The sequence below is a fragment of the Schistocerca americana genome, chromosome 6 (genome assembly GCF_021461395.2).
Source record: "Schistocerca americana isolate TAMUIC-IGC-003095 chromosome 6, iqSchAmer2.1, whole genome shotgun sequence".
Classification (NCBI taxonomy): domain Eukaryota; kingdom Metazoa; phylum Arthropoda; class Insecta; order Orthoptera; family Acrididae; genus Schistocerca; species Schistocerca americana.
This window is the reverse complement of record NC_060124.1, coordinates 610,265,886-610,290,016: the sequence shown is the minus strand read 5'-3', so window position 1 is coordinate 610,290,016 and position 24,131 is coordinate 610,265,886. Positions and strand designations below refer to the sequence as shown.

General features: G+C 39.0%; 1 protein-coding gene across 6 annotated transcripts in view; it reads left to right on the top strand.

Annotated features, from left to right (window-relative positions):
* Window positions 1-24,131, top strand: part of LOC124619817 (TRAF3-interacting protein 1) — a 244,350-nt gene that overhangs the window by 193,972 nt on the left and 26,247 nt on the right. For all 6 annotated transcript variants that reach the window (XM_047146416.1, XM_047146417.1, XM_047146414.1 and 3 more), the window contains one exon: window positions 16,969-17,115. In XM_047146416.1, the coding sequence (XP_047002372.1) occupies window positions 16,969-17,115 (147 nt within the window). The remainder of the gene's footprint in view (window positions 1-16,968; window positions 17,116-24,131) is intronic.

The following is a 24,131-nucleotide window of genomic DNA, read 5'->3' as shown; positions in this document are numbered from 1 at the left end:
AATGCGCGGTAAGGCACAGACAGATGAGAAAACCATAATTCACTTTTTTGTACATGATTTTGTTACTCACACTCTCTCGTATGTGGTAGGTCTGTTAAGAAGTGCCGTTTGGAATATGACAGGCTACGAGTGTTTTGTATCATACATGTTTCGAAATTACAAAAAATTTGATACCAGTATTAAGTATTTTTTATTCAAGTGAAGTGAAACCAAGTAAGGAGGAAAGTATTTTTTTATACAAGTGAAATGAAACCAAGTAAGGAGAATTTTCTTATTTATGTCACACACTAGTGTAATTGAAGTCTGCTGCCTGCATCTGCAATTGAAATGTAAGAGAGGTAGTCCGATAGCCTAAAAATTCCTACACGCACAGAACATATCTAATAATGCAATTGTATTATCCTTTTAAATGTTTTTTGTATGTATATGTATTTAATAATGTTTTATTACTTTTATTACAACACAAGGAGTAAAGAAAGTAGCTCACCGAATAATAGAAGCATTGAGTCATCGACAGCACACAAAAAAAGAATGAAAACCTTGGATTTTGGTCACATCCTTTTTTGAACTAGATTACACACACAAAATAGTGTAGAGGGAAGGAAGAATGCAAAAACACATTATCCTTTGAGTACAATATCATTATGGCACAGTGGGAATCAGCTAACTCATACAAATGCCTTGGTGTAACAATGTGCGTGGGGGTAAGAGATGGAATGATTATGTAGGATCAGACATCCATTCATTGGTACAGTACTGGGAAAATACAGTGTTAGTCATTCCAGAATATTAAGTGTGTAGGACCGACACAAAATAGATTTATTGGGAAGTCAGTGAAAATGCTGTCCCCTCCAAATAACAGCAACTACCTGGCACACAGTTATGGAAATATTTGAATGACACTGAATGTGCAGAGTCATAAAGAGCCAAATATCATAGACAAAAGAAAAGTTATAAATTATTACAGTCTTTTGAACATTTGGTACATTACTGACATATTTCAAATAAGGAACTGAATAGTAAAATGCATTATTATTTATTTGTCCCATAAAGTGGTTCTGTGTGTGTCCACATGCCAACATAGGGCATGAAAAGTTGTATTTCATGCATGGAATAGGTAAAGAAGCTATGTATGTGAATATCAATATGATAGAAGGAAACATTCCACGTGGGAAAAATTATATATAAAAACAAAGATGAGGTGACTTACCGAACGAAAGCGCTGGCAGGTCGATAGACACACAAACAAACACAAACATACACACAAAATTCAAGCTTTCGCAACAAACTGTTGCCTCATCAGGAAAGAGGGAAGGAGAGGGAAAGACGAAAGGAAGTGGGTTTTAAGGGAGAGGGTAAGGAGTCATTCCAATCCCGGGAGCGGAAAGACTTACCTTAGGGGGAAAAAAGGACAGGTATACACTCGCACACACGCACATATCCATCCACACATACAGTATGTATATTTGTGTTTGTTTGTGTGTCTATCGACCTGCCAGCACTTTCGTTCGGTAAGTCACCTCATCTTTGTTTTTATATATGTATGTGAATAATGTGATGACTCCCTAATTTCATACATTGGTGTTAAATCACACAAAATATAAAAATGGAAATATCCACAAGGGAAATTGTGTTTACTGATTACTAATAATCTTTTATCAGTGAAAGTATAAAGACTTACAGACTGTCCTATACTAGTTAGACTAATTGGGCTTCCATTTAATCTGTTGCAGTTTTTAGTCTCTTTCTCAATCTCTTCTGAGCTGCCTTTAAATTGTCAGGTAATTTACTATACATTAGTTCTCATTTATGTCTCACATTACTGTCAGCTTTATGAGATGCCGTTCAACTATAAATATATATTTGGATAGCAAATTTGCTATTGGTGACTTCATTATTATTTATAAGCAACTGTGTATCTCCAGGAATGAAACTGACAGTTTCTAAATATGTGATATAATGAAAAGTAACCTCAGCCATGGATTTCACAGTGGTTTGCAGAGTATGGACATAGATATAGTCATGGCAAGTATTGTCAGTTTTGGGAACTTGTCATTAGTATTCTCAATGCCTATACTGAAACATTCCATCTAAAATGTAGCTGAAACCTTTAAATGCAAAAATTGATAACACTCAATCCTGGTTTCTAGATTATTCTCTCTTCCTAGTCACTCACATCACCCAAAGTGCACAACATTTGAAGCTGCTAGTGCAGTCATTGTATTAAGATGTTTTCATGAAATACTACTTATGATATTCTTCCAATTTTTTCTGATGTGTTAGCAACATAAAGGAAAAATGTTGTTGCAATTAGTTTCTCTTCTTCCTCTGCTAGCTGTGGCCTCAGATCCTTTGGTTTTAGATGTTCAAATGTGTTTGAATTCCTAAGGGACCAAATTGGTCTTGCACACTATTAAACTAACTTTTGCTAAGAACAACACACACACCCATACCCAAGGGAGGACTCAAACCTCTAACCACGCGGCCCTTTGGTTTCATGACATTGTGGATCTGGCAGTGATTTTAAACATTCAGCCTGAGAACAGTTTGTCTGTGTGTCAACTCCAATGATAAACACTCTTGGTTGGAGATAAGCCCTGCACACTAGTGTGCTGAGTATGCTTGCTGATTGTGAGGGGGCACGAGTTGGAGGTACGCATTGGTTACAGTCAATACTGTGTGCTAGCACGGCATCCGGTGTTCTCTTGGTTAGCACATCCAGTAATAGAAGTTGATTGTTTTCTTCATCTCCTTCATGAACCTGATGTTTTGCTGCAGCAAGTTCAGATGTTGCAAAATGCTTGTATGTGTGGTTGTCAATGTACCCGTATCATGAATGTATCATTTAAATATTATAAAAAAGTGATGAGTGTTTGTAGACTGCTTTGACTCTAGACTTCTTGAAATGCCATCATAAACTAGTTAGCTACCCCTGGTGACAGTGGGCAGCCCATCAGCTCTCTACTGGACTCTTCATGGTAATTTCCATCAAGCAGGAAGTAGGTCGACATGAAAATAAATTCAAAGATTTTCGTCAGCACAACTGATCTTCTCCCCTTGAGACTAGAAGAGTTTCTTACATATTCCCCAGTAAACAGGGAAACGAAATTGGAGCTCACCATGAGGCCTTCCTGGCCTTGTTCAAAGTTCTGATGCTGTTGGACAAAATGCACCAAATTCAATACATGCTGATGGTATTTGTCAACAAAACAGCTGAACATCACTGCCAGCTGTTTGGTAGCTCTCGTATGTGCTGATGTTGCTAATGATGAGATGAAATGAGGCCCCTTCTTTATGGACATTGGGTAATTGTTAAAGTTTCAGAGGTGCATATGCTCATGCCAAAGTCTAATCACCATTCTTTCTTGGAAAGTGTCCTGAGAAGTTCGATGGTATTTCTCTTCACATGGGTGGTTGGACCATCTTCTGCTCTCCTGTAGGCAACAATCACTAACTGTACATTTTCTGCTTATATACTTCAAACAGTAACAGGATTATACTTTTTTTTTTTTGTCTACTGGAAAGATGACTCAGAATCTTTTCAGGAACATTTAAATGCTTCCCTCTCCTCTTTGCAGAGGTTTGGCTCTGGTGGAATGGCCCTTGTGAACATTTTGAACTGAGTTTGTGTAACCAAGAAGACAAAACAGCAGTAGCCTTAACTACCCATCCCCCCTACCCCCCTTCCTCCCCCCACCCCCCACCCGTCACCCACCCCTCACACCCCTCCTCCACATTGCACCCATTGAAATTAAGTTTATTGTGTGGTTATTTTTCTCTGACAGTTTAGTAAAGCCAGACAGAACTGCTAAAGAGTAGTGTGAGGGAAAATATGAACTGGAAATGTTTTTTGTAAACTTTATTGAGCTGACCAAAATAAAAACACCCCACCTTGTTTTTCTATGTGGTCTCCTAACTTATTACCCCTAATTCCTGAGTTACCAGGGACTTACAGCAGGTTTATCTTGTTGGCTTCCCCTAGCATCACTAGGGATTTGTGGCATTCTGCTGCAGTTCTTGTAACACCTGCATAGATTCTTCTTTGCACACACTCTGATGATGAATATCTCTGCGTGGAATACCAGAGCCAGTTTCCCTAGAGAGATTGTGTTCTCATCTGTTTTTGACCCATCAGTAAACCAGACTGTGTGTCCTGAACAACATCATGGTTCATTCTTCTATTACTCCCTACTTCCAATTGTTACACTGAAAGATTTGTTGAAGCAGATGGAACTTATTCTATAGTCAGCCAGCATTTCCCTGACAATTTCTATATTTATCACATTCATTTTATTGATGTGGGAACTGGATATCCTGTAGGTTTCGGATTCTTAACCTTTATGCCTCCGATGCTGCCTCCATTGTAATCCAATGGTGTAATGGAGGCATGTCCAACATGGTCTCCATCCCAGAGGAGATGTGCTGCTGCTAATTTCATGTGTCATGCCTAGGCAAACTTATCTCTGCACCTTCCCATGGGTCTTAGCAGCCACCTTCTGTTCAATATTGGTTGGTTGGTTGATTTGAGGGAGGGGACCAAACATGGAGGTAATTGGTCCCATCGGATTATGCAAGGATGGGGAAGGAAATTGGTCATGCCGTTTCAAAGGAACCATCCTGGCATTTGCCTGAAGCAAATGGGAGTCCAGTGTGCTGACCACTATGCTGCCTTGTTCAGTCTGGTCTATAACCAGGAAGATATAGAAATCAATTTCCTGATAGTTTAGAGCTTTTTTTAACTCCACAAAAAGTTGGTGAAGTACTGTTTCACATAATTTATCTTGTGATATGCCTGTTGGGTTTAATTTAGAGGAATCTCGGTAAACCTTGTTTCCCTAACTTGTACATTTTTTCTAATGTCTTAAAAAAAGAAAGGAGGACAGACTTGGTTGGTCTCATGTCCTTACCCTTGGTATGATCAGTCTTCCCTGGCTTTGGAATAAAAGCAACCTTCACTGTTTTCCAAGCATGAGGAATGATGCCTGCTGGTAGACTGACTCTAAAACATTCTACGTAGGAGCCTGATAAATCTTTCTGCTTGTTGCAATAGAGCCAGAAGAACTCCATTTGGGTCTGGTGGCTTGAGCAATTGAAATGTCTCCGCTGCCCACTGTATTTTCTCGAAATCAATACATTCTGTGACAGATTCCTAGTGTTCCCACTGGTTACTAATAAACCAGTACCTCACAGGGACTGAATTCTGGCCAGTACTGTATGCCAGAGTGCTCTGAGGAAGGGTAAGTATCGAGGAGCAAATCCAGTGTGTTATTAGCTGCCCTTGTATACTCACCATCCTCCTATATTTTTTATATTCTTGTGAGGACGTTTTGAAGTTGAGCCCTGATACTGTACCTGCCACTTCGACATAGAATACCTTCCAGGGTGATTGTTTAATTGCTTAATAGAAAGAATGTATTTGGCAAATGCTTCCTGATATTTTGCCCACCGTCCTTTTCTTCTTAAAAAGTTGAAGAGATTTCTTACCTGCTTCCATTGCAGTTCAGAATTATTGTTCACAAAAGTACATTCCTGTTTGTGTACATTTTGCTGATTGGACAGTTTTCTAAGTACCAGATCATGATGAAAGACATCACTTCATATTCCATTTCCCCTAAAACTCCTTAATTTATTTCAAAGTACTAACTTCAGGTAAGTGTGAATTTAGGTCTTTGCTATAGGAATCCCAGTCAGTTTCCTTGGATTTCTATAGGCCATAGTCTGTTTCAAACCAGTTTCCTCCTTGAACTTAATTTATAAGAGGCAGTCAAATCAAAATGAGACAGGTGGAAAAAAATTAAGTAACCTGTTTACAACTTCAAAGTAATTGTCATAACTGTTACTACATTTATCCCACTGTGAGACAAGATGGTCAATGCCTTCATGGAAAAACATTTACAGTTGCCTATTTAACCATGATTGTACCTAGGTGTCCACACCTTCGTTCGAAGCAAGTCGACTGCCACGAATGTTTTCCTTCAGGGCTCCAAATGCATGGAAGTTGCACGGGGAGAGGTTCGGACAGTAATAAGTAAGGGCTTCCCTGTGCAACATCTGTAGTGTACTCAAAACAACTTTATTAACATGTGAGCAGCCCCACGTGTTGCCAAGGCTGTTTCAGCTACAGTGAAGAAGTTTTCTGGGAAGCCCTTACACATCCTCTATAAAGTCCCGATCTCACCCCACATGATTTCCATATTTTTGGATCCCTGAAGAAAAATATTTGTGGCTGTTGATTTGCTTTGAATGAAGATGTGGACACATAGGTGCAGTTGTAGTTCTTCACGCAACTGCAAATATTTTTCCATGAAGTTTTTTTATCTCACAGTAGGATAGGTGCTGCTCTCACACTGCCTTTAGGACTTTCTCACCTACTCCTGCTACAAGGGTTTGGCCATCAGATGCCACCTCCTGTTTAATTGTCGTCTAGTCATCTGTCAAGCACCTGCACTTCCTAAGACAGAGTCTTTGGAGCAACGTCCTTAAGTTGTTTAGGCACCCTTTGTGGTCTTGAAGAGTTTCTCTGCTGTCTTAACCAGCAACTTCACCTCCTTCCCTGGAGATATCTTGGAACCATCTCCTTCAGCCAACCTATTGTTCCCATCCTAAGATTAGAGCACCTTTGTTCAGAATACTCCTGAATTTGTGTTCTTGACATGAGTCTTCCCCAGTCTTTTCAAAGTGAGCCATTTGAGCTAGCTCCTTCTGCTGCAAAGTGATTTAACAAGTGGATAACCCTCATATATTACTGCCATCCCAAAAACCCCAGCTGTTACTGGATCTTGTTATCTTGTTGGGAAATGGCAGTAAGTGACTCCTCTTTCATTCTCTTATTCCTTGTCATGGAAGTGGGAGAGGCGTGTTTACTTCTTTCACGCCAAGACAGTCTTTTTTTGGAGGTCTTGGAGGTCTCCAGACAAGTCTTTGATGTTCATACAGTCCAACTTCTCAGTGACATTTTCCACTTCTCAAACTTGTCTGTTCCCGATTAAGTTGCGGAAACAGCTTCTATTAATTGAACATCTGACGTTTGGGTGTTCAGTGTGTCATCAAGTCCCTATGTTTTTAAATTTGTTTCTGCATTGTCCATTTTCATCCTGAGAATTGGGGATCTATTAGGTCAACACCAAACAGTAGTGGAGTCCAATGCCAGTTTAGGGCTACTTACTGAGGGAGATCTCTCGATATCCCCAAGGATCCATTCACAAAACTTTTTCCCATGTGCCATGTAACCCTCAACACAGATCATATCTCACATTGGGTTGGAGGAAGGACTATGGAAAAAGCTTCCTACAAACATGCAAACCTCTCAACCCACACAGTCTGTGCTATGATAAGGCAGTGTCCCCTGGAGAGGCCTCGTGCGTGTAATACTGCGTGTTTCATGCAGTAATTCATCTGCTGCACACAATGGAGGAATGAGGGCAACCTTTTCCTCTGCACTGGTAAAATAAGCCACAGGTAGCGTCAGTGGTGTTGTGTCTACTTTTCTGGGTAGAGATAATGTTGCATAGTCAACTTTTTTCCTCAGTACAATTGATTACAGTTCTTGCAGTCCTTTAGCTACAAGATGTTAGTATTTTCAGATTATCTGCATGTTGCCGACTATCCTAATCTATTGGCTTGATACCAGATGACTTTGTCTATCCACCACAGAGTCAGGGAAGAGTGTCGACGTTATCTGCAGTTGAAGAAGAAGAGTCATCTTGTGATCTTGCTGAGCCTACATCATATGTAATATATTTGTTCCTTAACCAGGGCCAAGCAGGCTCATCTGGTTTATAATGTTCTCAGATATTCAGTCAGATGGGATCATCCCAATAGTGTGATATGTCAGCTAGCTAATCTGTTAGCATCTTCAAGTGGCCACAGTGGCCAACTGTGTGGCTCCAAGTGCCATGTTATATAGCCTGTCCTGTGTGCTGCCAATCACATGACCCTATACATTGTGCAGTTTCACTGGTGAGGAGAAGGGGAAAGTGTGGGGTGCAGGCACCAGTGGCAGTAGCCCCCAGTCTCGGAGGGTGGCCAGGTCACTGCTGGTGTGGAGAAGGTGTGTGTGCTTGGCGAGGTCTCATAATCTGGCCACAGTGATGACAGCATATGTGTGCATTTTGCAACTTGCTGTTAAAATAATCACATTAACATTGTAGATAGAAGAGAACAACTGACTTTCATTCCTCAGTGTGCTAGTCAAGCGAGGACTGGACAGCTTACTAGGACTCAGTGTTTACTGTAAAACAGTGCATACAGATTTATACTCCAATGACTTCACCTGACACTCTCCCCGCAATGAGTAGGCGACCTTACCGCACTAGTGCATATGGATCCCAAAATTTCCAACTGAGAGAGTATAGCAGTGGAACTGCAGCACCTACAAGAGGGTTTCAGGAAGAATGGTTACTATCTCTGTCAGATCCAGGATGCTGTGAAACCATATGATATGAGAGCACAGTTTGTAGAGGAAAAAGAGAAACATTTTGTGACAGTAAGCAGCCCTTACAATGCGAGTACGAAAGTGATGAAAGTGTCAATGTGGTGGAATTTTTTTATCTTTGTTAAAAGCTGGTAGTGGCAAAACGTCTACTTTGCATATGTTTTGAAATGTAATGCATTTTTTTTACATCCAATCTGGACAGACTAAAAAAAGCTATACATTGTTTTATATGTTAAAAACTACGATGGTAATATTGACACTCAAAGATACAGTGGCTGCAGCGATGCTAAAATGAGACTGTTGTACATTGTATCTCTGGCTTTGTTAGCCGACTTGGATGTAATTTCTATTTTTTTGTTTTTGGTGTTGACTTCCTAGCAGTAGGAGAAAGAGATATATATTGTTGTATGAAAGGGATAGTCTGCCATTGCAATCAGAATTGCGACTTTAATGTATGATGTCTGTATAGAAAAAGTGGAAGGATTAAAAACAATTGTAATTCGAAAGAACTTATCTTGATGAAAAACCGGCAAATATAATTGTCGTCAAAGACAACAAAACAGGAAAAGGTAATTCATTCTTTTAAAAACCCGACACTTCACATTGGGCATTAAATATGTTAAAGTTTTACCAGCAAGATTTACATCCTGTGCTGAAAATAATTTCAAGAGCCTGCATCAAATTTATAACACCGATCAAAACCAGTGACGAGCGATATTGCCATTGTTTCTCAAAAGTAATGTTCAGTAACCAGGATGTGGATTTATTATTGCTTCAATGATTAAGGATCTGCTGCCATTTTGCTTCCCCTCCCATTTTTCTTTGATATTGTGCAGACCCATCAATACTAGATTGTTGATCGCTGCAGCTGTGGAGTCACAGGATCGACATCGCCAAGATTCAGAAGAAGAATTCTCATTGCTGGAGATACAAAAATAATAGTAGTAACAGTTATAATAATAATAATAATAAACATAAACAATAATAATAAACAATAATAAACAATAATAATAAACATAAACAATCATCATAAAGGAATTCAAGTTCAAACGCTCTCTTAAATGGGAATAATCGAAAATAATAATAATAATAATAATAATAATAATAATAATAATAATAATAAACTACTGACAGCAACAAATCAACAACTCAACCAATTACTAAAGATAACAGAATATTCAGCAGTGATATAAATATGGCTTTTGGAACAGACAAATGTAAGAAAAATAGCATAGTTAAGGGAAAACACACTAAACAAGAAGATTACATATTGGATAACCACAGTGAGGGCATAGAAGCGATGGAAAAAACAGATGCCTATAAATATGTAGGATACAGACAAAAAATAGGAATATACAATACAAATATTACAGAAGAACTATGAGAAAAATATAGACAAAGACTAACAAAAATACTGAAAACAGAATTGACAGCAAGAAACAAGACAAAAGCTATAAATACCTATGCTATACTAATATTGACCTACTCATTTGGAGTAGTGAAATGGAGTAACACAGACCTAGAAGCACTTACGTGATCACAATGCCACAAATATAGAACACATCACATACATTTAGCAACAGAAAGATTCACATTAAGCAGAAAGGAAGGAGGAAGGGGATTTATCAACATAAAAAACCTACGTTATGGACAGGTAGACAATTTAAGAAAATTCTTTACACAACGAGCAGAAACTAGCAAAATACACAAAGCAATCACTCATATAAATACATTGGCTACACCATTGCAATTTCATAACCACTTCTACAACCGTTTAATCACATAACATCAACAGATACAAAGAAAGTAAATTGGAAAAAGAAAACAATTCATGGCAAGCACCCGTATCATCTAACACAGCCACACATCGATCAAGACGCATCCAACACATGGCTAAGAAAAGGCAATATATACAGTGAGACGGAAGGATTCATGATTGCAATACAGGATCAAACAATAAGCACCAGATATTACAGCAAGCATATTATTAAAGATCCCAATACCACAACAGATAAATGCAGACTTTGCAAACAACAAATAGAAACAGTAGATCACATCACAAGCGGATATACAATACTAGCAAATACAGAATACCCCAGAAGACATGACAATGTAGCAAAAATAATACATCAACAACTTGCCATACAACATAAACTAATAAAACAACACGTTCCCACATACAAGTATGCACCACAAAATGTACTGGAGAATGATGAATACAAATTATACTGGAACAGAACCATTATAACACATAAAACACCACCACATAACAAACCTGACATCATACTCACCAATAAAAAGAAGAAATTAACACAACTAATCAAAATATCCATACCCAATACAACAAATATACAGAAGAAAACAGGAGAAAAAATTGAAAAATACATCCAACTGGCTGAGGAAGTCAAGGGCATGTGGCATCAGGATAAAGTTGACATTATACCAATTATACTATCAACTACAGAAGTCATACCACACAACATCCACCAGTACATCAACGCAGTACAGCTACATCCAAACAACTACAATAATCTGTAATTATTGATACATCCTCAATTACCCGAAAGTTCCTAAATGCAATGTAACATATACTGTACAGTTAAAAGGAAGTCACGCTTGCTCAAGGTCTGCGTCACTTTCCATTTTTAACCAGACATAACGTCTGAGACAGGAAATAAAATAATAATAATAATAATAATAATGTGTTGTTGTTGTTGTGTTGTGGTCTTCAGTCCTGAGACTGGTTTGGTGCAGCTCTCCATGCTACTTTATCCTGTGCAAGCTTCTTCATCTCCCAGTACCTCTGCAGACTACATCCTTCTGAATCTGCTTAGTGTATTTATCTCTTGGTCTCCCTCTACGATTTTTATCCTCGACGCTGCCCTCCAACACTAAATTGGTGATCCCTCGATGTCTCAGAACATGTCCTACCAATCGATCCCATCTTCTAGTCAAGTTGTGCCACAAGCTCCTCTTCTCTTTATTCTAAGGGTCAGTATTGCCTCACGTGTTCCAACATTTTTACGGAATCCAAACTGATCTTCCCCGAGGTCGGCTTCTATCAGTTTTTCCATTCGTCTGTAAAGAATTCGCGTTAGTATTTTGAGCTGTGACTTATTAAACTGATGTTGTTGTTGTTGTGGTCTTCAGTCCTGAGACTGGTTTGATGCAGCTCTCCATGCTACTCTATCCTGTGCAAGCTTTTTCATCTCCCAGTACCTACTGCAACCTACATCCTTCTGAATCTGCTTAGTGTATTCATCTCTTGGTCTCCCTCTACGATTTTTACCCTCCACGCTGCCCTTCAATACTAAATTGGTGATCCCTTGATGCCTCAGAACATGTCCTACCAACCGATCCCTTCTTCTGGTCAAGTTGTGCCACAAACTTCTCTTCTCCCCAATCCTATTCAATACTTCCTCATTAGTTATGTGATCTACCCATCTAATCTTCAGCATTCTTCTGTAGCACCACATTTCGAAAGCTTCTATTTTCTTCTTGTCCAAACTATTTATCGTCCATGTTTCACTTCCATACATGGCTACACTCCATACGAATACTTTCAGAAATGACTTCCTGACACGTAAATCAATACTGGATGTTAACAAATTCCTCTTCTTCAGAAACGCTTTCCTTGCCATTGCCAGCCTACATTTTATATCCTCTCTACTTCGACCATCATCAGTTATTTTGCTCCACAAATAGCAAAACTCCTTTACTACTTTAAGTGCCTCATTTCCTAATCTAATTCCCTCAGCATCACCCGACTTAATTAGACTACATTCCATTATCCTTGTTTTGCTTTTGTTGATGTTCATCTTATATCCTCCTTTCAAGACACTGTCCATTCCATTCAACTGCTCTTCCAAGTCCTTTGCTGTCTCTGACAGAATTACAATGTCATCGGCGAACCTCAAAGTTTTTATTTCTTCTCCATGAATTTTAATACCTACTCCGAATTTTTCTTTTGTTTCCTTTACTCCTTGCTCAATATACACATTGAACAACATGGGGGATAGGCTACAACCCTGTCTCAATCCTTTCCCAACCACTGCTTCCCTTTCATGTCCCTCGACTCTTATAACTGCCATCTGGTTTCTGTACAAATTGTAAATAGCCTTTCGCTCCCTGTATTTTACCCCTGCCACCTTTAGAATTTGAAAGAGAGTATTCCAGTCAACATTGTCAAAAGCTTTCTCTAAGTCTACAAATGCTAGAAACGTAGGTTTGTCTTTCCTTAATCTTTCTTCTAAGATAAGTCGTAAGGTCAGTATTGCCTCACGTGTTCCAGTGTTTCTACGGAATCCAAACTGATCTTCCCCGAGGTTGGCTTCTACTAGTTTTTCCATTCGTCTGTAAAGAATTCGTGTTAGTATTTTGCAGCTGTGACTTATTAAGCTGATAGTTTGGTAATTTTCACATCTGTCAACACCTGCTTTCTTTGGGATTGGAATTATTATATTCTTCTTGAAGTCTGAGGGTATTTAACCTGTCTCACACATCTTGCTCACTAGATGGTAGAGTTTTGTCAGGACTGGCTCTCCCAAGGCCGTCAGTAGTTCTAATGGAATGTTGTCTGCTCCCGGGGCCTTGTTTGGACTCAGGTCTTTCAGTGCTCTGTCAAACTCTTCACGCAATGTCATATCTGCCATTTCATCTTCATCTACATTCTCTTCCATTTCCATAGTATTGTCTTCAAGTACATCGCCCTTGTATAGACCCTCTGTATACTCCTTACACCTTTCTGCTTTCCCTTCTTTGCTTAGAACTGGGTTTCCATCAAAGCTCTTGATATTCATGCAAGTGGTTCTCCTTTCTCGAAACGTCTCTCTAATTTTCCTGTAGGCAGTATCTATCTTACCCCTAGTGAGATAAGCCTCTACATCCTTACATTTGTCCTCTAGCCATCCCTGCTTAGCCATTTTTCACTTCCTGTTGATATCATTTTTGAGACATTTGTATTCCTTTTTGCCTGCTTCATTTACTGCATTTTTATATTTTCTCCTTTCATCAATTAAATTCAATATTTCTTCTGTTACCCAAGGGTTTCTACTAGCCCTCGTCTTTTTACCTATTTGATCCTCTGCTGCCTTCACTATTTCATCCTTCAAAGCTACCCATTCTTCTTCTACTGTATTTCTGTCCCCCATTCCTGTCAATTGTTCCCTTATGCTCTCCCTGAAACTCTGTAGAACCTCTGGTTCTTTCAGTTTATCCAGGTCCCATCTCCTTAAATTCCCACCTTTTTGCAGTTTCTTCAGTGTTAATCTACAGTTCATAACAAATAGATTGTGGTCAGAGTCCACATCTGCCCCTGGAAATGTCTTGCAATTTAAACCTGGTTCCTAAATCTCTGTCTTACCATTATATAATGTATCTGATACCTTTTAGTATCTCCAGGGTTCTTCCATGTATACAACCTACTTTTATGATTCTTAAACCAAGTGTTAGCTATGATTAAGTTATGCTCTGCACATAATTCTACCAGGCAGCTTCCTCTTTCATTTCTTAGCCTTAATCCATATTCACCTACTACGTTTCCTTCACTCCCTTTTCCTACTCTTGAATTCCCGTCACCCATGACTATTGAATTTTCGTCTCCCTTCACTACCTGAATAATTTCTTTTATCTCATCATACATTTCATCAATTTCTTCGTCATCTGTAGAGCTAGTTGGCATATAAACTTGTACTACTGTAGTAGGCGTGGGCTTTGTGTCTATCTTGGCCACAATAATGCATTCACTATGCTGTTTGTAGTAGCTTACCCGTACTCCTATTTTTTTTTATTTATTATTAAACCTACTCCTGCATTACCACTATTTGATTTTGTATTTATAACCCTGTATTCACCTGACCAAAAGTCTTGTTCCTCCTGCCACCGAACATCACTAATTCCCACTATATCTAACTTTAACCTATCCATTTCCCTTTTTAAATTTTCTAACCTACCTGCCTGATTAAGGGATCTGACATTCCACGCTCCAATCCGTAGAACGCCAGTTTTCTTTTTCCTGATAACAACGTCCTCTTGAGTAGTCTGCGCCCGGAGATCCGAATGGGGGACTATTTTATCTCCGGAATATTTTACCCAAGAGGACGCCATCATCATTTAAGCATACAGTAAAGCTGCATGCCCTCGGGAAAAATTACGGCTGTAGTTTCCCCTTGCTTTCAGCCGCTTGCAGTACCAGAACAGTAAGGCCATTTTGGTTAGTGTTACAAGGCCAGATCAGTCAATCATCCAGACTGTTGCCCCCTGCAACTACTGAAAAGGCTGCTGCCCCTCTTCAGGAACCACACATTTGTCTGGCCTCTCAACAGATACAACTCCGTTGTGGTTGCACGTACGGTACGGCTATCTATATCGTTGAGGCACGCAAGCCTCCCCACCAACGGCAAGGTCCATGGTTCATGGGGGGGATGATAATAATAATAATTATTATTATTATTACACTGGAACAGAACCATTATAACAGATAAAACAACACCACATAACAAACCTGACATCATACTCACCAATAAAAAGAAGAAATTAACACAACTAATCGAAATATCCATACCCAATACAAGAAATATGCAGAAGAAAACAGGAGAAAAAATTGAAAAATACGTCCAACTGGCTGAGGAAGTCAAAGACATGTGGCATCAGGATAAAGTTGACATCATAACAATTATACTATCAACTACAGGAGTCATACCACACAATATCCACCAGTACATCAACGCAATACAGCTACATCCAAACGTGTATATACAACTACAGAAATCTGTAATTATTGATACATGTTCAATTACCCGAAAGTTCCTAAATGCAATGTAACATATACTGTACAGTTAAAAGGAAGTCACGCTTGCTCAAGGTCTGTGTCACTTTCCATTTTTAACCAGACATAACGTCTGAGACAGGAAAGAGAAATAATAATGATAATTTCAGAGAATCTTCAGGATTTTTGTTAGGAAAAGTCATGCAATGAACCTTACAAACATTCGTAATATTCTCTCTCTCTCTCTCTCTCTCTCTCTCTCTCTCTCTCTCTCTCTACTTTTTTATATGCACTGTTGCCCAGTACAGTACACATTCATTCAAGAGAGAATTAGTACATTATTTTAATTAACCTGGGGAAGGGATATTATAATATCCTCCTCCTTAATTTCTTACCTTTTTGCAAGTTCTTCAGTTTTAATCTATAGTTCATAACCAATAAATTGTGGTCAGAGTCCATATCTTCTCCTGGAAATATCTTACAATTTAAAATCTGGTACTAAAATCTCTGTGTTACCATAATACAGTATAATCAGTCTGAAACCTCCAGGTCACTTCCATGCGTAGATTCTTCTTCACAATTCTTAAACCAAGTGTTAGCAATGATAAATTATGCTCTGTGCAAAATTCTACCAGGCAGCTTCCTCTTTAATTCCTCCCCCCCCTCCCCCCCCCCCTCCTCCCAGTCCATATTTAACAACTTTTTTTCCTTCTCTTCCTCTTCCCACTATTGACTTCCAGTCCCCCAGTACTATTACATTTTCGTCTTCCTTAACTATTTGAATAATTTATTTTATCTCATCATACATTCTTTTAGTCTACTCGTCATCTGTAGAGCTAGCTGGGATATAAACTTGTACTACTGTGGTGGATGTGGGCTTCTAGCCTATCTTACCAATGATAATGTGTCCACTATGCTGTTCACAATAGCTTACCTGCATTCTTTTTTTCTTATTCATTATGAAACTCACTCCTGCATTACCTCTGTTTGACTTTGTATTTATAACCATATATGTATCTGACCAGAAGTTCTGTTCCTCCTGCCACTGAACTTCACTAATTCCCACTATATCTAACTTCACCCTATCCATTTCCCCTTTTTAAATTTTCTAACCTACATGCCCGATTGAGGGGTCTAACATTCCATGCTGCTATTCATAGAGTAACAGTTTTTTTTTACCCCCTCCTAATGATGATATGCTTCTCCGCCTGGAGATCCAAATTCGGGGCTGTTTTATCTCCATAATATTTTACCCAAGAGGACGCCATCATCATTTAACTGCATTTAGCTGCCTGCCCTCAGGAAAAATTAGGGCTGTAGTTTCTCCGTGCTTTCAGCTGTTAGATGTATCAACACAGTTGATGTTACAAGGCTAGATTTGTCAGTCATCCAAACTGTTGACCTCTTGCAACTACTGAAAAGATTGCTGCTCTTCTTGAGGAACCACATCAGAATTACCATAACCACATCAAAGAGAGATTGCAGTGTCATTCATGCTTCTAGGGTTGTGTATACTTAAGTTAGAAAAAGGGCCATAGCTCTGTGCAGTCCATGTCAACCACAGGTGTTTATTAATTCCACAAATATTATTTTTCAAGTAGACCTTTGAAAATATTATACTTAAGTACTCAGTTTAATAATAAGCATAACTTCACACCCTCTCCTTGAAATTGTGTACATTATAACGTTTTAATGTTTAATTTTTTCATTGCACAGAAAATATGTTACTGTCAGATGTAAAATAAAGTTGGTGCACTGTTTTTGACAGCAATCTCCAGTGCCAGCAGATGGCCCAGTTCCTGATGCACAACATGGGCATCTCGTATCACAGATATTGGAAACCCAGAAAGAGCTGGAAGAGAAGAGGCCACCAAGTGCCGATGGCCACAACAAACACCTGAAGAGAGTTGATATTGTAAGTATATGACTGAGTGGTTGATTAAGCACTGTGGAGGCTACTACCAAGATAACTGATTGCTTGTGGGATGCACGAAAAGTTTTTCTTCATCCACTCCTGATAACGATAGCTGTAGGAGACCTGAAAGTGTCAATATAAAGTGTCAGTATTCTGAGATAATTAAAACCCTAGTGGTTAACTACTGAAGCATTTCCAATAATGTGCCAGAGTTGGAAGCGCTCCTAAAAAGTAGGCCAAAGCGTTCACAGTCGAGAGCCAGAGTTGGAAGGCTCCTCAAAAGCAGTGGAGCTGACTTACTGCTACATACAGAAAGCTTGTTGAGTCCTGAAACTGATAGCAGTGATATTTTTGGGGAAAATCAAAAGCATAGGTTAATGGTGAATGGAGGCAATGTGTTTGTTTCAGTAGACAAGAAACTCAAATCCACCGACAGGGAGATAGAAATTGAAGCTGCATGTGAGATTGTTTTGTGAAGACTCAGTGTCACAAATGGGTACATATTTATAATAGTATCCTTTTACCAAACACCAGATTCACCTCCAGGTGTGACCAAAATCTTTAGAAAAAACCAAAGTTCATTAGTATGGAAGTTCCCCAGTCATACTTCCATGATTGTGGTATATTTTAATCATCTAATAATGAATTGGAGAAAATTTCAGTTTTGTGAGTGATGAATGTGACAAAATATCCTGTGAAACATTGTTAAATGCTTTCTTTCAGAATTACCTTGAACAAATAGTTTGGAAGCCCACTCATGATGGAAATAGATTGGATCTAATGGCAACAAACAGACCTGACATCTTTGAGAGTGTCTGCACTGAAACTGCTATTAATGATGATAATGCAGTTTTGTTGCCAAACTACAAAGGGCAACTAAAACAAATAGAATAATTTATATGTTTAGCAAACTAGATAAAGAGGTAAAAAGAGAATCAAAACACTTAGCTCTTGACAGGAGCGTGTGAAAGAACTGTGACACGACTATGAACCAATGAGAATGACCCTCAATAACTTACAGTCATTGCATAGAAACTTCTAAAGAAGCAGAAACTGCTGCATAACGGGTACAAAACAGGGCATAGGACTATAGACAGAGTGATGCTGTGATGATGAATGAAATGCCCTTGGCTGTCAAGAAGGCAATGTGTGAAGCTTTCAATGATTACATAGCAGCCAATGATTACGTAGCAGAATATTATCAAAAGATCTCTTTCAAAACCTGAAGAAATTCTGTTCATAATGTAGAGGCTGTTGGTGATGCCAAAGTGTGTGTCCAGACTAACTGACGATACAGTAACTGAAATTGTGAGTAGAAAAGCAAAAGCAGAAATAATGATCTCTGTTTTCAAATGTTCCTTTTCACAAAGGAAAATCCAGAATTACTGCCCTAATTTAATTCTTTCACCACTGCAAAAATGAGTTATGTGCATATTAGTGTCAGTGGTGTTGAGAAACAGCTGAAATCAGTAAACCTAAAAAATCTCCTGGGCCCAACAGTATTCCTACCAGGTTCTGTACCATATTTATGGCTATGTTAGGCCCTCTTTTAGCTATAATCTATTGTAGAGTCCTTGAACAAAAATATGTGCCCAGTAGTTGTAAGAAAGTACAGGCCATTCCAGTTTATGAAGAAGATAGCAGAAGTGAGCCACAAGAATACCATCCAATATCTGTAACATCCATTTGCTTCAGGATTTGTCATGATAACCCTTTTTTATGTGACTGAGTGCTGGGAGTACTGTGAACATTTGTCTTGTACATATATTAAGTGGCATATCCGTTTAGAGATGTAATCTCTCTTTGTTTGCAGGTTCTTGCTGGAATATTTGTTCTTACCATTATTAGTAAACACAATTGCTGTGGCCCTCCTGTAGTTGCTGGCTTCGAAGCACAACATGACAGTCGTGACCTTGGTGCCTGTTTCACCACACATACCATCTGGATTCTTCCTCCAGACACCAGTTTCTCAGAACTCCACAGTTGGCAATGGTGTTACAATGTGACCTTAGTTCACTCACCTGGCCTTAATTCATGATAATTTCTTTGGCCTCAAAATTTCTTCACTGTGACTATTCCCTTTTAGTTTTCTATCTCTTTCATTTTCTGATCGTGCATTGTGGTGGCATATGAATACAGCCAGAGCACTACAACACAATCTCAGGAGGCCCAGTGGAGCCACTGTCTACCTCCATGAGCATTTATCACTGCCTGACGCCAACGTGGCATGCTCCATGTAAGTCTACGGAGGTCGCCGTGTGATATCCGTTTCCATACTTTGATGAGAGCCCATACAGATATTTGAGAGTCTGTGGTGAAACAGGACAACCATGAACACACCTGTCAAACATGTCCTGCATATGCGCTATGGATTTTAGGTCAGGACTCACTGCCAGCCATTCCATTACTTCAGTATCCAGGCTTCTCAAGACATCCCTGCTGACACCTGCCACATAGGCCTTGGCATTAGAAGGAATTCAGGGCCACCACCATATTTGGCAGCCACCAAATGTCCAACAGGAAATGTTTGATGTACTGCCTGGTGGTAATGCGACCATGTACGATGACAAGATCAACACTGAAGTCTCCCCAAAATATCACAGGACATTGGAAACCTGTCAGTTTCCAGAACAACATTTCACAGGTACTACTCTCCATGCACATGAATATGGCCATCATCTGGCCCCAGAGGATTTCTGGACTTATTTGCTAATGACATGTTCTGCTAGTGACGAAGTTGCCAGTTGACATAGGAACGATAGAACTGAAGGCAAGCAGCAAGATGTTGTATCAAGCAGTTTACTCAAACAGGATATCTCGGTCTAGTAACTCATTCATTACAGTCTGATCAAACACAGTGGCTCCACTGGGCCTCCTGAGATTGTGTTGTAGTGCTCTGGCTGTATTCATATCCACTGCAATGCACGGTCTTCATGTGGGGTTGTAATGTGTTAGTAATCTTGTCCAACTGATGTTGTACTGACCTGTCTCCCTGTAGCATGTCCACAGCCTATGGATGACTTGTGGACAGACATCGCCGTCTGCAGCAACAAGACTCAAAGTCCATCCTTTTTGGATCAAACAGACTGCCCTTGCAAGTTGCACTGCATTAAGCTGTTGCATTAAATGAGCTTGATTGAATACAATGTCTGCAAATGACAATTTCAGTCTCTGTGCCTCACAAGAAAACACTGGGACACTGATACTTTCTTATTTCCTTCTGAAGTGTCACCTGACACTGTAACGTATAACACAGCCAGTAGATGGTGAATAGTTTTAATTGTTGCCTATATTGAAAGCAAAGATCTCAAGCCATGCAATAAGACTGCAGGTACTGCCCAAAATAGATTTAACATACAGGACTTTGATACACATTTACCTTGTTCTTTTGAACAGTGTCTTATAACTTACAATGCTCAGACAGTGGGGATAGCTGTGTGATCAAAAATTCTGTCATACAAAAAATCTTAGAACATATTCTGAGCTTAAACACAGTGAAGTATCTCAAGCCGAATTACCTCTGCCATGCCAACTAGCATGGGTTCAAAAAGCATTGATCATGTGAAACCCACTTCATAGTTTTCCTACATGAATTCTGAAAGTGGTGGATCAATGCAGTTGAATAGATGCAGTATTTCATGATTTCTGAAAAGCATTTTACTCAGTACCAAATGTACAGTTATTATCAAAAGTGTGGGGATGGCAAGCAAAATTTGTGACTGCATTGAGGATTTCTTCATAGGGAGGACACAACTTGTTATCTTGACTGGAGAGTGTGATGTCATTTCATAATTGAGTATCAGTTACCAAAAAATTCAATTGTGGCACCAAGAACAAATTCTTTAACTGTAACCTAAATTTATTATCTGGCGAATACGTTAGATATATTGATAACAACAGAACAACACTGTTGATTGTTTGCTTATTCCGTAGATACTATACAATCCTTCTGAAATTTTATTTTAGGATTCCTGTAAGAAATCCATATTTTGGATGTTGAAACCAGTTTAATTCATCACCCCATATTTTGCTACCATGAACTGAGAGGAGCTGTAACAACAAAAATCATAATATAATAGGTTTCATTTGCCTAGTTCCAAAATTGTGTCATATGTTAACAAAGGAAGCTGTTGTGTAATTTCAGAATTCATTTCAATGACTGTTTTAAAAAGTAGCATTTCTTCAAATGATGCTGGAGAATAAAATATCATGTTTTACACATACATCTATAATGAAAATTCACCAGCTGAATTAATATTAGTAAAATATAACTCATAATCCAATTAGTTTGAAAATATTAGACTTGCAAAATTTAAGATAAGTTTTGCAATCAGCATGAAATTTGCTTTAAGTTGATAATACTAGGAAAAGGATAGATTACTACTTGCCACGAAGGTGACACTGAGTTTCAGACAGGCACAATGAAAAGAATTTTAGACATTTAGCTTTCTTCACAAAAGAAAACAAAAATACAAATTCACACAAGTGAGCACACTTTGTGCATACACGACTGCCGTCACCGAATGTGACTATAATGTTGAGTGACTATCTGGTGTGGGCCAGGGAATGGGGAGGGATAGCAGGGTACTGGTGGGGCAGAGAAGAGCACTGTTTGGTGGAGTGAGCAGTGACTAGACGAGACTCGACAAGACTGCCAGGAACAGCATCGGCAGACTATGGGCAGGGAGGTGGGGAGAGGAGGAGAAGAGAGGAGCAGGGAAGGGGAAAGATGGTCAGGTGCATTGGCAGACGGTGACATTTAGCGAAGGTGAGTGGATGTGAATAGTCAGGAGATGATAGGACGTAGTGGGTGGAAACTGATGAGTGGAGGGTGTAGGGACAATAAGTTACCATAGGCTGAGGCCAGGCTGATTACGGTGGAGAATATGTTGTAAGAATAACTCCCATGTACGCGGTTCAGAAAAGCTGGTGGCAGAGGAGAGGATCCGACACGGGCCATCTGGCCCATGGGAGAGAGTCACTGAGATGCTGAAAAAACTGAACTGGCAGTTGCTTTAAGATAGAAACAAACTATCCCAAGAAAACCTACATACAAAGTTCCAAGAACTGGCTTAAATTATGAATTTAGGAATAGACGACATCTCCTTTCATACTAGTGAGGACACGATTAGACTAATTATAGAGTGCACCGGTGTGTCTAAACCATCATTCTACCTGTGTTCCATAAGTTAGTGGAATGGGAAGAAGCCATAATAACTGGTACAATGGGAAGAACTCCACACTGATTTGTAGAGTATTGGTGTGGATATCTAAGCATCCTTCACAGTTGTGACTACAAGCCTTCACACATTACCCACAAACAGCAACTTGGATGGGGCGTGGCTATTAGTCTTTTGTGCTCTTGCAGCTGTGCTTATACAATTTTGAGCATTATAAACATGAAATGAATAAACTCAGTAAGGCAAATTATTTTGAGAGCCTTTGTTGATAGTAACCGTGAGATAAAATATAATAAATTCAAGTCATTGCCAACTTAATTCAATGACTTTTTCACAACAATAGCTGGAAAAATAGCTACAAAAATGAAACCATTTAAAGGAGATTCATTTGCCTTATTGAGACTGGAATTGAATACTCCAACAACAGGTATCAGTTTTGCCAGATCAAATGTAAAACATATCAGACAAATCATTAGGTCATTGAGAAAGCAGTAACTCCACTGACTACCTTGGTATTTCAACCAGAGTACAAATTGTGTGCTGACTGGTTGCTCTCCTCTTGAGCTCCCTCTATAACTGGTCGACAGTTGAGGTGTATTTTGTGAAATACTAACTATGTGGTTCTACTATACATTTATAAAATTAGAAAGAAGTACATGGCCTCTAATTATGGACCCATCCACTCCCTTTCTTTGGTCTCAATTTTTGTTTTATTTTGAGAGGTTAGCTGTAAATAGAATATTGAACGTTGTATTTGACAATAACATTTTACAAATAGCATGTATTGGTGTCTGTTGAAAAAGCATTATGTTATCTCATAAACTTAATTCTGGTAGAATTAAACAAGAAAAATTATCCTCTTGGCATCTTGCCGAGGCTTTCAGTTGTTTAGATGATACAAAAAAAACTAGGGAAACTAAAGTGGTATATTTTTAAAGGAATTGACCTCGGATGGATGGAGTGATATCTTAACACTACGCCATCCAGCGACACTACAGTGGTGTCGTGCTGTGAAATAGCAGTCGACGCCTGGTGACATCACAGTGGTGTCATGCACGAAATAGTGGTCAATGGCCGCCGACGCCAAAGTGGTGTCGTGTGTGAAATAGCAATCAATGTCCAGTGTCATCACAGTGGTGTCATGTGCATAGTATCTCTCAGTGGCCGGGGACACCACAGTGGTGTCATGAGCATAGTATCGCGCATTGGCCTGCGACAGCACTTTAGTATCTTTTACATTTTGTTGGTGTCTTGTTTAGGTACCAAAAAGGTACACATGCCAACAAGTTTTTTGTTTTTATAAGTACTTGTGCCCTTTCATCATGGCAGACGAAGGAGACAATATGATTATTTATGATGAATGCATGGACGTCTTGTCTGACGTTCCGGACGACTTGGCCAGTTGGGAAGAAGACATTGGATATCAAAAAAATGAAAGTGAAGCAGAATTGTTGGAAGATAGTGAAATACGTCCAAGAAGAATTCGGTGAATGCTACAGTTACCATATGATTCAGATGAATCAGACGAAGAAGATAGTGCACAGTGGTCAAACTTTGATTTACCGAGGACCAATAATAAATCTGAATGATCTATGGATCCAAACATATTTCCCAAAGATACACAGAGTGTCATGGATATCATAGAATTATATATTGGGAACGATCTGTTTGAATATATTAGTGAAACCAACAAGTATTACAGTCAAAATTGCAATAAAAGGAAACTGGAAAAAAAAAAGGAAAAAAAAAAAAAAGAAGAAAGAATCAGATTTGTCGATGTTATGGGACAAAAACTTTGAGGTTTGCCGATGACATTGTAATTCTGTCAGAGACAGC